We start from the raw sequence: 17,993 nt of genomic DNA, 5'->3' as shown, positions 1-17,993 counted from the left end.
CCGCCGCCTCCCGCCGGAGCCCGAGCCCAGAGACTGACAAGACCTGGACCTCCAGACCTCTCACCGCCCGATCCACAGTCCCTGCAAAGAGGAGACCCGTGGAGGCACCGAGACACGTGGAGCCAGCCATCTTGGAACGACTACGACAAGCTGACCAGTGCAACAACCGAGGCTCCCTCCAAGTTGTGCTTTGGGTCCTGAGAAGCCCAACCCTCGAGCAGCATCTGCACCAAAGGTGAGCCCTCCAGCATCTCCACGATCTGCGTGGGGCCCTTCTGCATTTTGCCACTCGACGCGCCTAACCGGTTGCTGGCCCGCTGGCTAGTGGCCATCTTGGCGACGAAATCTACGACAAACACCGCTGGTCTGGTTGATCCAGACTGGCCCTTGCTCCCCTCCAAAGGAGCAATCCCTCTGACCTTGCTGGTCAGAACCAACAGCTGATTTCCGAATCCTCCTGCAATTGCTTTTGCCAAGGCTTGTTTGCTTCGATCAAGTCGCCGACACCGCCGACAGCGAGAGCCTGCGTGGGACAGCTCGTGAGCCGACTCCTGGACGTCGTCGACCTTCAGGGACCACGTGGCTGCGGAGACAAGCTACCCCTCATCACCTGTTTGCACCCGACATCGCCTGGTACCCACCTGGTGCCACGCTGGTCACTGGCTAGTGACTGTGAACACTGTCCCCTCTGCTTACAGGTCTTCAACATCTCCGATCCACTCTTGGATCCACTGCATCTCTTCCCGACCGACCGCCTGCAGCACTTTTGTCTACAGGCCCCACGGAACAGATAGAAGAAACCCGACGCACTTCGAGGCCTATGCACCCGCTTCCTGTGGGTGAGGTAAAGCTGGTACTCCGGTGCCCATGTGTAGTAATACATCTCTAGTGCCTGTGTTCCAAATCTTAAGTTCCTAGGTCATCCGGAAGATTCCTTTTGCAGTAACTTTGTACTTTTTACGCACCCATTGAAACCTATGGGAGCACGCGTGTGACTATTTGCTCTGCACACGCCACCCGTGGACCTCCTGGTCACTAACTGACGTTAGCTCCTTGTAGGCCCAGCGATTCTAGAGGCCCTAGGCCTTTTCCCTTTTCTGTTCGTGGTACTTATACCACTATTTTAGTATATGGTTCGAGTGGCCACCAGGGCCTATCCATATAAAGTGCAACTTCTGTGTATTCTGTGATAATCTTGTTTGACGATTTGTGCTCCTGTGCTCATAAAGAGACTAGGGGTTACTTTGAGAAATAAATACATATATATTTTGAATATATATCTGTGTGGTGTCCTTTCATTGGTATAAAAGGGGGTTACTATTGGTAAAACAGCTTGCTTAACACGCATCACGAGTTTAGCCTCAACGACTGCTTAGCCTACGCTACCACTAGGGCAGCTAGTCCGAAAAGGTTGACTTACAACCACACCATAAGGGTTGCTTGGCATGGTACAAGGTGGTCACTAGAACTAGTGAACAGCATATACCAGGCCAACTTCTCACATCGTAGTTTTGTCATTATTTACAGGGGTATTGTATTTCAAGCGAATAACAGAGACTGTGGCGCATCATAGCAGGACCATGAGGCATAATACATCTGTATTCCTCTGCGATTTGTAACAGTCGCGCAGCTGCTTTGGTGTTACCGATCAATGTTCTTTACAAGGGGTGTTTCCTATAAAATGATAGAATTTGCTGATTTATGACCCACAGCAGACGATTCTTACGTCCATAGTATTCTTCTTGTTTTCTTTTCAAACGTTGTTCACTTTCTGTTTTGTATTGCCCATTAATTTGTTTGAGTACAAGGTAAATGGCAATATAGGATAAAAAGGCCCCCCAGTTCCTGAAAGAAGAAAAGATGAGAGATGGACAGGATGTTCTACTACTTGAGACATGGATGTCCGAACTGAAGTACAGGTGGTAACGTGGCCGAGCGGTCTAAGGCGCTGGATTAAGGCTCCAGTCTCTCCGGAGGCGTGGGTTCGAATCCCACCGCTGCCAGTTCACTTTTGAACAATGCACTCATATATAGGCATGTGCTTTATGTGCTTTACATACATTTAAAGGAAAACCCAGGGAATCAAATACATTCTGTCTTCCTCCCAACGTGAAGTCTCCTTTCCCCGTGTTACCATGATTAGCATTTTCACGAGTGAACCATGGCTCCTTGTGTCGCAGATGACGACGCGTGTGACATCACAGAACTGCAAGTGGCATCCAAGGGTATGGGTTGGAAGTGTAGGGTCGGAGCATTGGCAGCCACTTTTGACAAACCAGTTCTACCTGCAGTAGCACGAAAAGAGCCAATGTTTTTTCTCTCGTAAATCCGTTTCATAAAAAGGTCTATTTTTCTTTAACTCTTGTTTTAAAAAAGTACTTTGTTAATTCCTGCCCTGCCTGTGTCCCACTTTCGTTAGCTACCCGTGTCGTGATTTAGAGGCAGGCGCTCAGCAGGCCCATCTCGGGGATTGGTGGACAAAACAATCCCAGTAATATCTTCCCTACACCTAGCCGACTCTTGGAGCTAAGGGGTTCTCTTGTGCTATTTTTAGTTTCATTTTTACCTCCTTGTTAGTAACTGTGGTGTGGCTCTGCCTGCATCTTTGCACTTTATAGCAGAAGACGGTCTTCTCGTTAGGTCTCGGCTAGCGAAGGATGCGCTTGCGCAGTCTCGCTCGCGAGATTTAATGACTTGGAGAAGAGGGGCTTGAACCCGCCTCTCTTCTCTCCTCTTCTCCATTGGCTGGCCTCTTAAATGCTGGTCAGCCATTGGAGAAGAGGTTTGTCTCTCCAAACAAGCCCCGTCCTTTTCGGATTCGGGGGCGTGTTTTTTCGAATCGTTCTCTTTTTTCCAGGCCGTCCCTTTTTTCGCTGGTGGGCGTGTTTATTTTTTTTTTTTTTACAGGGACGTTCTCTGTTTATTTACGTCTCGGCTAGCGAAGGCTCTGCTAGTTGTTTCTACCTGTTATTACACAAAGACTTCCTGTCCCTCTAAACGTGAGTTAGTGTGACTCCGGCACCACGAGTCCCGTGAAAGGCGCTTTGTGTTGTCCGCTATTTTTCAGTTATCGCTCTTGTTCCTTTTTCCTGTGACAACCTAGCCGTCTGACGCCATTTTACAGAACGGGGCTGAGGAAGCAAGAAAGTCGAGCGGTTCTTGTGGAAGGGATACTCGGAAGAACAGACTGAGCAGGGAGGGGGAGAGCAGCGGTCAGTCTCCGCCGTCCGCGCCGTAGTTGTCGCCGCAGCTGCGCAATTATCATCTTGTCGCCGTTCAGGCGCTGACACCATGTCTGAGACGCATAAGACCATAAAGGGTGGCGGGTGGTAATTAGAACATCGCATCCATTTTGTATTTTTGGGGCGTCACAAGGGCTTGGGGGGTGGGCGTCCGCGCCGTCGTAGAATTAAATATTTTGCGTCTTTGCTCCCTTTCCGATTCACACAGTTCTTTACACGCATCAAGATGAAGATCTTTGTGGGCAACGTTGACGAGCAAACGACGCAGGAAGAGCTGAGCGCGCTCTTCGAGCACCACGGCACAGTGGTGAGCTGTGCAGTCATGAAGCAATTCGCCTTCGTTCACATGCGGGAAGAGGACCGGGCCCTGGCCGCTATAGCGGCACTCAACGGCCGCGAGCTGAATGGCCGAAAGATGGTGGTGGAACTGAGCAAACCGCGGCCTCTCAACACCTGGAAGGTGTTCGTGGGCAACGTCAGCACCTCGTGCACCGCCACCGAGCTGCGCAACCTTTTCGAGAACTACGGCAGGGTGGTGGAATGCGATATCGTGAAAGGTAAAGGCGTATTGACCTTCCTACCGCTTACTGACCGCAGCACCTCTCACTGTCTCTTCAGTCGCAGGTTCTAGAGCAAACAATTTTAATTCCCCGGGACCCCAAAAGATCAGACCCATGCACTCAAACAGCCACGACCACACATTTACATCCACCGACTAATCTCCCACTAAACAACAAAGTTGTCTCCTAAGCCAGTGTTTCGAAACATTAACCAGCGTTTGTTGCGCTAGTCTCGGACACAGGCATCATTTCCTCTCTTAGTCTTTAAACTTTTGGTTTCCAAGGATTAGTATTTGTCTTGTACGGAAGCTAATCGCTAATAGTGGACATGTAGTTGAATCCCCACCAGATTAGCGCAACAGCCTACCTATGTTAGGAAGATTACCAGGCAAGGATTTTAAAATGCACCTGGCCTTCCGACGGTTCCTAGAATGTAAATCGTGTATTTAAAGCTGTTTCTCGGATTGTCGATTAAGCTCTGGGGACTGAGATGCCGTACATTAATGTCGTTAAATCAAAAGTACGTGCTCTGTCAAATGATAAACTTCATGTGCCAAACTTGACTACTGTAGGAAGGTTGTGTGGAGAAGGGGGTGGGCGTCGACTATCTAACAAGATTTTAGACCAACCGTGTTTTCGCTAGTACTATCCCATGTAGATCATATGGTTTCAACCAGGCCCTGGTGAAAGCCGTCCTCTCGATGGGAAGTATATTTGTGAACCGTCAATTAGACCATATTGTCCAGACCGCAGCCTTAATTCTTAGGGTTTAAAGTTTTGTGAGTTGACCAATTTATTGGGTACGATTCACTAAACCTTTTGGGATAGGTCCTCATACTCCAGGTTTAAATAACGTCATCTTGAATCTTTGGGCGTAGAACATACTTGCGTCTTATGCCTAAAGAAACTACCCACAGATAGTGCTTAATGAACTGAATCTGAATGTTTGGGTGTAACCCACAGCTTTGTGAATCGGTCCTGTGAAAACGCTCGCCCCATGCCAGAAAATTGCCAGCACGTTACAACTGCACAAGACAGAACTTGAGTAGACGCGTGTGCTCAGTACCGGCAGGCTCAGAGACCCGAAAAGTAGCACATGCATCATGCCTCCACTAGACACATGCATCATGCCTGACTCTGAGAGGGCCAGGCTGTGAAGACAGATCAGGCAGTCATCCCAGCAGGCGTGTTGATTTTGAAAAGTTATTGGGAATTCTGAGTGCGGAAGAAGAGATTTATAGTTCCGGCCCTCTGAAATACGTGCCTGTGCTGAGCCCCGGAAAGCACCGGCACAAATGAGGCACAGAATGACAACCCAATAAAGCAACCTGGGCTGCTCAGCTCTGTTTGTTTGCATGAAAATGAGTCAATATGGCATCAGACCTGGAAGAGAAAGAGGGTGAAAAACGGTAGTCAAATATTTTCAGCAATAATGGGGCGTAACACAAGTGAAAAAATCTGACCTTTTCGAAAGGATCAGGTTTATTTCTCGCCATCGGTTTCCAATGCCAACATTAAAGGCCGAGGGTTTCTAATGCATGCTCCTGGCAAAGGTGGTAAAATCATTGGATTCCGATATCCCAGCATTTGAGGAGTCAGACTGCGGGCTTCGAAGTGAAGTGTTAGTGCACCCCCATACACATGTCAATGTTGTTCGTGGGAATAAGTGACTTCTTTCTTGGTAGGGCCTGAAGAGCCGGTTGGAAATGAAGTTCCTCTCTTAATATAGTTGTCCAATGCTTTCCACGTTCCTAGGGATATCAGCGCTGCAGTAAAGACTACAGGTAATAAGGAAAGCTCCATGGACCTGCACTGAGCACACAGTGAACTAGGATGACACCTGCCATCGTCGTCAGACGAGGTGGCCGAGTGGTTAAGGCGATGGACTGCTAATCCATTGTGCTCTGCACGCGTGGGTTCGAATCCCACCCTCGTCGGTACATCGCAGTTTTGTCATTATTTACAGGGGTATTGTATTTCAAGCGAATAACAGAGACTGTGGCGCATCATAGCAGGACCATAAGGCATAATACATCTGTATTCCTCTGCGATTTGTAACAGTCGCACAGCTGCTTTGGTGTTACCGATCAATGTTCTTTACAAGGGGTGTTTCCTATAAAATGATAGAATTTGCTGATTTATGACCCACAGCAGACGATTCTTACGTCCATAGTATTCTTCTTGTTTTCTTTTCAAACGTTGTTCACTTCCTGTTTTGTATTGCCCATTAATTTGTTTGAGTACAAGGTAAATGGCAATATAGGATAAAAATGCCCCCCAGTTCCTGACAGAAGAAAAGACGAGAGATGGACACGGTGTTCTACTACTTGAGACATGGATGTCCGACTTGAAGTACAGGTGGTAGCGTGGCCGAGCGGTCTAAGGCACTGGATTAAGGCTCCAGTCTCTCTGGAGGCGTGGGTTCGAATCCCACCGCTGCCAGTTCACTTTTGAACAATGCACTCATATATAGGCATGTGCTTTATGTGCTTTACATACATTTAAAGGAAAACCCAGGGAATCAAATACATTCTGTCTTCCTTCCAACGTGAAGTCTCCTTTCCCCGTGTTACCATGATTAGCATTTTCACGAGTGAACCATGGCTCCTTGTGTCGCAGATGACGACGCGTGTGACATCACAGAACTGCAAGTGGCATCCAAGGGTATGGGTTGGAAGTGTAGGGTCGGAGCATTGGCAGCCACTTTTGACAAACCAGTTCTACCTGCAGTAGCACGAAAAGAGCCAATGTTTTTTCTCTCGTAAATCCGTTTCATAAAAAGGTCTATTTTTCTTTAACTCTTGTTTTAAAAAAGTACTTTGTTAATTCCTGGCCTGCCTGTGTCCCACTTTCGTTAGCTACCCGTGTCCTGATTTAGAGGCAGGTGCTCAGCAGGCCCATCTCGGGGATTGGTGGACAAAACAATCCCAGTAATATCTTCCCTACACCTAGCCGACTCCTGGAGCTAAGGGGTTCTCTTGTCCTATTTTTAGTTTCATTTTTACCTCCTTGTTAGTAACTGTGGTGTGGCTCTGCCTGCATCTTTGCACTTTATAGCAGAAGACGGTCTTCTCGTTAGGTCTCGGCTAGCGAAGGATGCGCTAGCGCAGTCTCGCTCGCGAGATTTAATGACTTGGAGAAGAGGGGCTTGAACCCGCCTCTCTTCTCTCCTCTTCTCCATTGGCTGGCCTCTTAAATGCTGGTCAGCCATTGGAGAAGAGGTTTGTCTCTCCAAACAAGCCCCGTCCTTTTCGGATTCGGGGGCGTGTTTTTTCGAATCGTTCTCTTTTTTCCAGGCCGTCCCTTTTTTCGCTGGTGGGCGTGTTTATTTTTTTTTTTTTTACAGGGACGTTCTCTGTTTATTTATGTCTCGGCTAGCGAAGGCTCTGCTAGTTGTTTCTACCTGTTATTACACAAAGACTTCCTGTCCCTCTAAATGTGAGTTAGTGTGACTCCGGCACCACGAGTCCCGTGAAAGGCGCTTTGTGTTGTCCGCTATTTTTCAGTTATCGCTCTTGTTCCTTTTTCCTGTGACAACCTAGCCGTCTGACGCCATTTTACAGAACGGGGCTGAGGAAGCAAGAAAGTCGAGCGGTTCTTGTGGAAGGGATACTCGGAAGAACAGACTGAGCAGGGAGGGGGAGAGCAGCGGTCAGTCTCCGCCGTCCGCGCCGTAGTTGTCGCCGCAGCTGCGCAATTATCATCTTGTCGCCGTTCAGGCGCTGACACCATGTCTGAGACGCATAAGACCATAAAGGGTGGCGGGTGGTAATTAGAACATCGCATCCATTTTGTATTTTTGGGGCGTCACAAGGGCTTGGGGGGTGGGCGTCCGCGCCGTCATAGAAAGAAATATTTTGCGTCTTTGCTCCCTTTCCGATTCACACAGTTCTTTACACGCATAAAGTTGAAGATCTTTGTGGGCAACGTTGACGAGCAAACGACGCAGGAAGAGCTGAGCGTGCTCTTCGAGCACCACGGCACAGTGGTGAGCTGTGCAGTCATGAAGCAATTCGCCTTCGTTCACATGCGGGAAGAGGACCGGGCCCTGGCCGCTATAGCGGCACTCAACGGCCGCGAGCTGAATGACCGAAAGATGGTGGTGGAACTGAGCAAACCGCGGCCTCTCAACACCTGGAAGGTGTTCGTGGGCAACGTCAGCGCCTCGTGCACCGCCACCGAGCTGCGCAACCTTTTCGAGAACTACGGCAGGGTGGTGGAATGCGATATCGTGAAAGGTAAAGGAGTATTGACCTTCCTGCCGCTTACTGACCACAGCACCTCTCACTGTCTCTTCAGTCGCAGGTTCTAGAGCAAACAATTTTAATTCCCCGTGACCCCAAAAGATCAGACCCATGCACTCAAACAGCCACGACCACACATTTACATCCACCAACTAATCTCCCACTAAACAACAAAGTTGTATCCTAAGCCAGTGTTTCGAAACATTAACCGGCGTTTGTTGCGCTAGTCTCGGACACAGGCATCATTTCCTCTCTTAGTCTTTAAACTTTTGGTTTCCAAGAATTAGTATGTGTCTTGTACGGAAGCTAATCGCTAATAGTGGACATGTAGTTGAATCCCCACCAGATTAGTGCAACAGCCTACCTATGTTAGGAAGATTACCAGGCATGGATTTTAAAATGCACCTGGCCTTCCGACGGTTCCTAGATTGTAAATCGTGTATTTAAAGCTGTTTCTCGGATTGTCGATTAAGCTCTGGGGACTGAGATGCAGTACATTAATGTCGTTAAATCAAAAGTACGTGCTCTGTCAAATGATAAACTTCATGTGCCAAACTTGACTACTGTAGGAAGGTTGTGTGGAGAAGGGGGGCGGTCGTCGACTATCTAACAAGATTTTAGACCAACCGTGTTTTCGCTAGTACTATCCCATGTAGATCATATGGTTTCAACCAGGCCCTGGTGAAAGCCGTTCTCTCGATGGGAAGTATATTTGTGAACCGTCAATTAGACCATATTGTCCAGACCGCAGCCTTAATTCTTAGGGTTTAAAGTTTTGTGAGTTGACCAATTTATTGGGTACGATTCACTAAACCTTTTGGGATAGGTCCTCATACTCCAGGTTTAAATAACGTCATCTTGAATCTTTGGGCGTAGAACATACTTGCGTCTTATGCCTAAAGAAACTACCCACAGATAGTGCTTAATGAACTGAATCTGTATGTTTGGGTGTAACCCACAGCTTTGTGAATCGGTCCTGTGAAAATGCTCGCCCATGCCAGACAATTGCCAGCACGTTACAACTGCACAAGACAGAACTTGAGTAGACGTCTGTGCTCAGTACCGGCAGGCTCAGGGACCCGAAAAGTAGCACATGCACCATGCCTCCACTAGACACATGCATCATGCCTGACTCTGAGAGGGCCAGGCTGTGAAGACAGATCAGGCAGTCATCCCAGCAGGCGTGTTGATTTTGAAAAGTTATTGGGAATTCTGAGTGCGGAAGAAGAGATTTATAGTTCCGGCCCTCTGAAATACGTGCCTGTGCTGAGCCCCGGAAAGCACCGGCACAAATGAGGCACAGAATGACAACCCAAAAAAGCAACCTGGGCCGCTCAGCTCTGTTTGTTTGCGTGAAAATGAGTCAATATGGCATCAGACCTGGAAGAGAAAGAGGGTGAAAAACGGTAGTCAAATATTTTCAGCAATAATGAGGCGAAACACTTGTGAAAAAATCTGACCTTTTCGAAAGGAGCAGGTTTATTTCTCGCCATCGGTTTCCAATGCCAACATTAAAGGCCGAGGGTTTCTAATGCATTCTCCTGGCAAAGGTGGTAAAGTCATTGGCTTCCGATATCCCAGCATTTGAGGAGTCAGACTGCGGGGCTTCGAAGTGAAGTGTTAGTGCACCCCCATACACATGTCAATGTTGTTCGTGGGAATAAGTGACTTCTTTCTTGGTAGGGCCTGAAGAGCCGGTTGGAAATGAAGTTCCTCTCTTAATATAGTTGTCCAATGCATTCCACGTTCCTAGGGATATCAGCGCTGCAGTAAAGACTACAGGTAATAAGGACAGCTCCATGGACCTGCACTGAGCACACAGTGAACTAGGATGACACCTGCCACCGTCGTCAGACGAGGTGGCCGAGTGGTTAAGGCGATGGACTGCTAATCCATTGTGCTCTGCACGCGTGGGTTCGAATCCCACCCTCGTCGGTACATCGCAGTTTTGTCATTATTTACAGGGGTATTGTATTTCATGCGAATAACAGAGACTGTGGCGCATCATAGCAGGACCATAAGGCATAATACATCTGTATTCCTCTGCGATTTGTAACAGTCGCGCAGCTGCTTTGGTGTTACCGATCAATGTTCTTTACAAGGGGTGTTTCCTATAAAATGATAGAATTTGCTGATTTATGACCCACAGCAGACGATTCTTACGTCCATAGTATTCTTCTTGTTTTCTTTTCAAACGTTGTTCACTTCCTGTTTTGTATTGCCCATTAATTTGTTTGAGTACAAGGTAAATGGCAATATAGGATAAAAATGCCCCCCAGTTCCTGACAGAAGAAAAGACGAGAGATGGACACGGTGTTCTACTACATGAGACATGGATGTCCGACCTGAAGTACAGGTGGTAGCGTGGCCGAGCGGTCTAAGGCGCTGGATTAAGGCTCCAGTCTCTCCGGAGGCGTGGGTTCGAATCCCACCGTTGCCAGTTCACTTTTGAACAATGCACTCATATATAGGCATGTGCTTTATGTGCTTTACATACATTTAAAGGAAAACCCAGGGAATCAAATACATTCTGTCTTCCTTCCAACGTGAAGTCTCCTTTCCCCGTGTTACCATGATTAGCATTTTCACCAGTGAACCATGGCTCCTTGTGTCGCAGATGACGACGCGTGTGACATCACAGAACTGCAAGTGGCATCCAAGGGTATGGGTTGGAAGTGTAGGGTCGGAGCATTGGCAGCCACTTTTGACAAACCAGTTCTACCTGCAGTAGCACGAAAAGAGCCAATGTTTTTTCTCTCGTAAATCCGTTTCATAAAAAGGTCTATTTTTCTTTAACTCTTGTTTTAAAAAAGTACTTTGTTAATTCCTGGCCTGCCTGTGTCCCACTTTCCTTAGCTACCCGTGTCCTGATTTAGAGGCAGGTGCTCAGCAGGCCCATCTCGGGGATTGGTGGACAAAACAATCCCAGTAATATCTTCCCTACACCTAGCCGACTCCTGGAGCTAAGGGGTTCTCTTGTGCTATTTTTAGTTTCATTTTTACCTCCTTGTTAGTAACTGTGGTGTGGCTCTGCCTGCATCTTTGCACTTTATAGCAGAAGACGGTCTTCTCGTTAGGTCTCGGCTAGCGAAGGATGCGCTAGCGCAGTCTCGCTCGCGAGATTTAATGACTTGGAGAAGAGGGGCTTGAACCCGCCTCTCTTCTCTCCTCTTCTCCATTGGCTGGCCTCTTAAATGCTGGTCAGCCATTGGAGAAGAGGTTTGTCTCTCCAAACAAGCCCCGTCCTTTTCGGACTCGGGGGCGTGTTTTTTCGAATCGTTCTCTTTTTTCCAGGCCGTCCCTTTTTTCGCTGGTGGGCGTGTTTATTTTTTTTTTTTTTTACAGGGACGTTCTCTGTTTATTTATGTCTCGGCTAGCGAAGGCTCTGCTAGTTGTTTCTACCTGTTATTACACAAAGACTTCCTGTCCCTCTAAACGTGAGTTAGTGTGACTCCGGCACCACGAGTCCCGTGAAAGGCGCTTTGTGTTGTCCGCTATTTTTCAGTTATCGCTCTTGTTCCTTTTTCCTGTGACAACCTAGCCGTCTGACGCCATTTTACAGAACGGGGCTGAGGAAGCAAGAAAGTCGAGCGGTTCTTGTGGAAGGGATACTCGGAAGAACAGACTGAGCAGGGAGGGGGAGAGCAGCGGTCAGTCTCCGCCGTCCGCGCCGTAGTTGTCGCCGCAGCTGCGCAATTATCATCTTGTCGCCGTTCAGGCGCTGACACCATGTCTGAGACGCATAAGACCATAAAGGGTGGCGGGTGGTAATTAGAACATCGCATCCATTTTGTATTTTTGGGGCGTCACAAGGGCTTGGGGGGTGGGCGTCCGCGCCGTCATAGAAAGAAATATTTTGCGTCTTTGCTCCCTTTCCGATTCACACAGTTCTTTACACGCATCAAGATGAAGATCTTTGTGGGCAACGTTGACGAGCAAACGACGCAGGAAGAGCTGAGCGCGCTCTTCGAGCACCACGGCACAGTGGTGAGCTGTGCAGTCATGAAGCAATTCGCCTTCGTTCACATGCGGGAAGAGGACCGGGCCCTGGCCGCTATAGCGGCACTCAACGGCCGCGAGCTGAATGGCCGAAAGATGGTGGTGGAACTGAGCAAACCGCGGCCTCTCAACACCTGGAAGGTGTTCGTGGGCAACGTCAGCGCCTCGTGCACCGCCACCGAGCTGCGCAACCTTTTCGAGAACTACGGCAGGGTGGTGGAATGCGATATCGTGAAAGGTAAAGGAGTATTGACCTTCCTGCCGCTTACTGACCACAGCACCTCTCACTGTCTCTTCAGTCGCAGGTTCTAGAGCAAACAATTTTAATTCCCCGTGACCCCAAAAGATCAGACCCATGCACTCAAACAGCCACGACCACACATTTACATCCACCAACTAATCTCCCACTAAACAACAAAGTTGTATCCTAAGCCAGTGTTTCGAAACATTAACCGGCGTTTGTTGCGCTAGTCTCGGACACAGGCATCATTTCCTCTCTTAGTCTTTAAACTTTTGGTTTCCAAGAATTAGTATGTGTCTTGTACGGAAGCTAATCGCTAATAGTGGACATGTAGTTGAATCCCCACCAGATTAGTGCAACAGCCTACCTATGTTAGGAAGATTACCAGGCATGGATTTTAAAATGCACCTGGCCTTCCGACGGTTCCTAGATTGTAAATCGTGTATTTAAAGCTGTTTCTCGGATTGTCGATTAAGCTCTGGGGACTGAGATGCAGTACATTAATGTCGTTAAATCAAAAGTACGTGCTCTGTCAAATGATAAACTTCATGTGCCAAACTTGACTACTGTAGGAAGGTTGTGTGGAGAAGGGGGGCGGTCGTCGACTATCTAACAAGATTTTAGACCAACCGTGTTTTCGCTAGTACTATCCCATGTAGATCATATGGTTTCAACCAGGCCCTGGTGAAAGCCGTTCTCTCGATGGGAAGTATATTTGTGAACCGTCAATTAGACCATATTGTCCAGACCGCAGCCTTAATTCTTAGGGTTTAAAGTTTTGTGAGTTGACCAATTTATTGGGTACGATTCACTAAACCTTTTGGGATAGGTCCTCATACTCCAGGTTTAAATAACGTCATCTTGAATCTTTGGGCGTAGAACATACTTGCGCCTTATGCCTAAAGAAACTACCCACAGATAGTGCTTAATGAACTGAATCTGTATGTTTGGGTGTAACCCACAGCTTTGTGAATCGGTCCTGTGAAAATGCTCGCCCATGCCAGACAATTGCCAGCACGTTACAACTGCACAAGACAGAACTTGAGTAGACGTCTGTGCTCAGTACCGGCAGGCTCAGGGACCCGAAAAGTAGCACATGCACCATGCCTCCACTAGACACATGCATCATGCCTGACTCTGAGAGGGCCAGGCTGTGAAGACAGATCAGGCAGTCATCCCAGCAGGCGTGTTGATTTTGAAAAGTTATTGGGAATTCTGAGTGCGGAAGAAGAGATTTATAGTTCCGGCCCTCTGAAATACGTGCCTGTGCTGAGCCCCGGAAAGCACCGGCACAAATGAGGCACAGAATGACAACCCAATAAAGCAACCTGGGCCGCTCAGCTCTGTTTGTTTGCGTGAAAATGAGTCAATATGGCATCAGACCTGGAAGAGAAAGAGGGTGAAAAACGGTAGTCAAATATTTTCAGCAATAATGAGGCGAAACACTTGTGAAAAAATCTGACCTTTTCGAAAGGAGCAGGTTTATTTCTCGCCATCGGTTTCCAATGCCAACATTAAAGGCCGAGGGTTTCTAATGCATGCTCCTGGCAAAGGTGGTAAAATCATTGGCTTCCGATATCCCAGCATTTGAGGAGTCAGACTGCGGGCTTCGAAGTGAAGTGTTAGTGCACCCCCATACACATGTCAATGTTGTTCGTGGGAATAAGTGACTTCTTTCTTGGTAGGGCCTGAAGAGCCGGTTGGAAATGAAGTTCCTCTCTTAATATAGTTGTCCAATGCTTTCCACGTTCCTAGGGATATCAGCGCTGCAGTAAAGACTACAGGTAATAATGACAGCTCCATGGACCTGCACTGAGCACACAGTGAACTAGGATGACACCTACCACCGTCGTCAGACGAGGTGGTCGAGTGGTTAAGGCGATGGACTGCTAATCCATTGTGCTCTGCACGCGTGGGTTCGAATCCCACCCTCGTCGGTACATCGTAGTTTTGTCATTATTTACAGGGGTATTGTATTTCAAGCGAATAACAGAGACTGTGGCGCATCATAGCAGGACCATAAGGCATAATACATCTGTATTCCTCTGCGATTTGTAACAGTCGCGCAGCTGCTTTGGTGTTACCGATCAATGTTCTTTACAAGGGGTGTTTCCTATAAAATGATAGAATTTGCTGATTTATGACCCACAGCAGACGATTCTTACGTCCATAGTATTCTTCTTGTTTTCTTTTCAAACGTTGTTCACTTCCTGTTTTGTATTGCCCATTAATTTGTTTGAGTACAAGGTAAATGGCAATATAGGATAAAAATGCCCCCCAGTTCCTGACAGAAGAAAAGACGAGAGATGGACACGGTGTTCTACTACATGAGACATGGATGTCCGACCTGAAGTACAGGTGGTAGCGTGGCCGAGCGGTCTAAGGCGCTGGATTAAGGCTCCAGTCTCTCCGGAGGCGTGGGTTCGAATCCCACCGCTGCCAGTTCACTTTTGAACAATGCACTCATATATAGGCATGTGCTTTATGTGCTGTACATACATTTAAAGGAAAACCCAGGGAATCAAATACATTCTGTCTTCCTTCCAAAGTGAAGTCTCCTTTCCCCGTGTTACCATGATTAGCATTTTCACGAGTGAACCATGGCTCCTTGTGTCGCAGATGACGACGCGTGTGACATCACAGAACTGCAAGTGGCATCCAAGGGTATGGGTTGGAAGTGTAGGGTCGGAGCATTGGCAGCCACTTTTGACAAACCAGTTCTACCTGCAGTAGCACGAAAAGAGCCAATGTTTTTTCTCTCGTAAATCCGTTTCATAAAAAGGTCTATTTTTCTTTAACTCTTGTTTTAAAAAAGTACTTTGTTAATTCCTGGCCTGCCTGTGTCCCACTTTCGTTAGCTACCCGTGTCCTGATTTAGAGGCAGGTGCTCAGCAGGCCCATCTCGGGGATTGGTGGACAAAACAATCCCAGTAATATCTTCCCTACACCTAGCCGACTCCTGGAGCTAAGGGGTTCTCTTGTCCTATTTTTAGTTTCATTTTTACCTCCTTGTTAGTAACTGTGGTGTGGCTCTGCCTGCATCTTTGCACTTTATAGCAGAAGACGGTCTTCTCGTTAGGTCTCGGCTAGCGAAGGATGCGCTAGCGCAGTCTCGCTCGCGAGATTTAATGACTTGGAGAAGAGGGGCTTGAACCCGCCTCTCTTCTCTCCTCTTCTCCATTGGCTGGCCTCTTAAATGCTGGTCAGCCATTGGAGAAGAGGTTTGTCTCTCCAAACAAGCCCCGTCCTTTTCGGACTCGGGGGCGTGTTTTTTCGAATCGTTCTCTTTTTTCCAGGCCGTCCCTTTTTTCGCTGGTGGGCGTGTTTATTTTTTTTTTTTTTACAGGGACGTTCTCTGTTTATTTATGTCTCGGCTAGCGAAGGCTCTGCTAGTTGTTTCTACCTGTTATTACACAAAGACTTCCTGTCCCTCTAAACGTGAGTTAGTGTGACTCCGGCACCACGAGTCCCGTGAAAGGCGCTTTGTGTTGTCCGCTATTTTTCAGTTATCGCTCTTGTTCCTTTTTCCTGTGACAACCTAGCCGTCTGACGCCATTTTACAGAACGGGGCTGAGGAAGCAAGAAAGTCGAGCGGTTCTTGTGGAAGGGATACTCGGAAGAACAGACTGAGCAGGGAGGGGGAGAGCAGCGGTCAGTCTCCGCCGTCCGCGCCGTAGTTGTCGCCGCAGCTGCGCAATTATCATCTTGTCGCCGTTCAGGCGCTGACACCATGTCTGAGACGCATAAGACCATAAAGGGTGGCGGGTGGTAATTAGAACATCGCATCCATTTTGTATTTTTGGGGCGTCACAAGGGCTTGGGGGGTGGGCGTCCGCGCCGTCATAGAAAGAAATATTTTGCGTCTTTGCTCCCTTTCCGATTCACACAGTTCTTTACACGCATCAAGACGAAGATCTTTGTGGGCAACGTTGACGAGCAAACGACGCAGGAAGAGCTGAGCGCGCTCTTCGAGCACCACGGCACAGTGGTGAGCTGTTTAGTCATGAAGCAATTCGCCTTCGTTCACATGCGGGAAGAGGACCGGGCCCTGGCCGCTATAGCGGCACTCAACGGCCGCGAGCTGAATGGCCGAAAGATGGTGGTGGAACTGAGCAAACCGCGGCCTCTCAACACCTGGAAGGTGTTCGTGGGCAACGTCAGCGCCTCGTGCACCGCCACCGAGCTGCGCAACCTTTTCGAGAACTACGGCAGGGTGGTGGACTGCGATATCGTGAAAGGTAAAGGAGTATTGACCTTCCTACCGCTTACTGACCGCAGCACCTCTCACTGTCTCTTCAGTCGCAGGTTCTAGAGCAAACAATTTTAATTCCCCGTGACCCCAAAAGATCAGACCCATGCACTCAAACAGCCACGACCACACATTTACATCCACCAACTAATCTCCCACTAAACAACAAAGTTGTCTCCTAAGCCAGTGTTTCGAAACATTAACCGGCGTTTGTTGCGCTAGTCTCGGACACAGGCATCATTTCCTCTCTTAGTCTTTAAACTTTTGGTTTCCAAGAATTAGTATGTGTCTTGTACGGAAGCTAATCGCTAATAGTGGACATGTAGTTGAATCCCCACCAGATTAGCGCAACAGCCTACCTATGTTAGGAAGATTACCAGGCATGGATTTTAAAATGCACCTGGCCTTCCGACGGTTCCTAGATTGTAAATCGTGTATTTAAAGCTGTTTCTCGGATTGTCGATTAAGCTCTGGGGACTGAGATGCAGTACATTAATGTCGTTAAATCAAAAGTACGTGCTCTGTCAAATGATAAACTTCATGTGCCAAACTTGACTACTGTAGGAAGGTTGTGTGGAGAAGGGGGGCGGTCGTCGACTATCTAACAAGATTTTAGACCAACCGTGTTTTCGCTAGTACTATCCCATGTAGATCATATGGTTTCAACCAGGCCCTGGTGAAAGCCGTTCTCTCGATGGGAAGTATATTTGTGAACCGTCAATTAGACCATATTGTCCAGACCGCAGCCTTAATTCTTAGGGTTTAAAGTTTTGTGAGTTGACCAATTTATTGGGTACGATTCACTAAACCTTTTGGGATAGGTCCTCATACTCCAGGTTTAAATAACGTCATCTTGAATCTTTGGGCGTAGAACATACTTGCGTCTTATGCCTAAAGAAACTACCCACAGATAGTGCTAAATGAACTGAATCTGTATGTTTGGGTGTAACCCACAGCTTTGTGAATCGGTCCTGTGAAAATGCTCGCCCCATGCCAGACAATTGCCAGCACGTTAAAACTGCACAAGACAGAACTTGAGTAGACGTCTGTGCTCAGTACCGGCAGGCTCAGGGACCCGAAAAGTAGCACATGCACCATGCCTCCACTAGACACATGCATCATGCCTGACTCTGAGAGGGCCAGGCTGTGAAGACAGATCAGGCAGTCATCCCAGCAGGCGTGTTGATTTTGAAAAGTTATTGGGAATTCTGAGTGCGGAAGAAGAGATTTATAGTTCCGGCCCTCTGAAATACGTGCCTGTGCTGAGCCCCGGAAAGCACCGGCACAAATGAGGCACAGAATGACAACCCAATAAAGCAACCTGGGCCGCTCAGCTCTGTTTGTTTGCGTGAAAATGAGTCAATATGGCATCAGACCTGGAAGAGAAAGAGGGTGATAAACGGTAGTCAAATATTTTCAGCAATAATGGGGCGAAACACTTGTGAAAAAATCTGACCT

The 17,993-nt window shown here is 47.9% G+C and overlaps 1 protein-coding gene and 6 non-coding genes across 7 annotated transcripts; all 7 read left to right on the top strand.

Annotated features, from left to right (window-relative positions):
• The first annotated feature begins 1,921 nt into the window (after positions 1–1,921).
• On the top strand, positions 1,922–2,003 carry TRNAL-AAG (transfer RNA leucine (anticodon AAG)). Its single transcript has one exon. It is a non-coding gene; the product is annotated as a tRNA-Leu (tRNA).
• Positions 2,004–5,657: 3,654 nt separating this feature from the next.
• Positions 5,658–5,739, top strand: TRNAS-GCU (transfer RNA serine (anticodon GCU)). The gene has a single exon. It is a non-coding gene; the product is annotated as a tRNA-Ser (tRNA).
• Positions 5,740–6,162: 423 nt separating this feature from the next.
• Positions 6,163–6,244, top strand: TRNAL-AAG (transfer RNA leucine (anticodon AAG)). The gene has a single exon. It is a non-coding gene; the product is annotated as a tRNA-Leu (tRNA).
• Positions 6,245–9,899: 3,655 nt separating this feature from the next.
• On the top strand, positions 9,900–9,981 carry TRNAS-GCU (transfer RNA serine (anticodon GCU)). The gene has a single exon. It is a non-coding gene; the product is annotated as a tRNA-Ser (tRNA).
• Positions 9,982–10,404: 423 nt separating this feature from the next.
• On the top strand, positions 10,405–10,486 carry TRNAL-AAG (transfer RNA leucine (anticodon AAG)). The gene has a single exon. It is a non-coding gene; the product is annotated as a tRNA-Leu (tRNA).
• Positions 10,487–11,952: 1,466 nt separating this feature from the next.
• On the top strand, positions 11,953–16,598 carry LOC146780183 (RNA-binding protein 14-like). Its single transcript, XM_085637130.1, has 3 exons — positions 11,953–12,283; positions 12,763–12,854; positions 16,176–16,598. The coding sequence occupies exons 1-3, from the start codon at positions 11,953–11,955 to the stop codon at positions 16,596–16,598; spliced, it is 846 nt and encodes a 281-aa protein (XP_085493256.1).
• On the top strand, positions 14,647–14,728 carry TRNAL-AAG (transfer RNA leucine (anticodon AAG)). Its single transcript has one exon. It is a non-coding gene; the product is annotated as a tRNA-Leu (tRNA).
• Positions 16,599–17,993: the final 1,395 nt, after the last annotated feature.

This window comes from Triturus cristatus, chromosome 12 (assembly GCF_964204655.1).
Source record: "Triturus cristatus chromosome 12, aTriCri1.1, whole genome shotgun sequence".
Classification (NCBI taxonomy): domain Eukaryota; kingdom Metazoa; phylum Chordata; class Amphibia; order Caudata; family Salamandridae; genus Triturus; species Triturus cristatus.
Note: the sequence above shows the minus strand (reverse complement) of the source record. Positions and strands in the feature narration are given on the sequence as shown.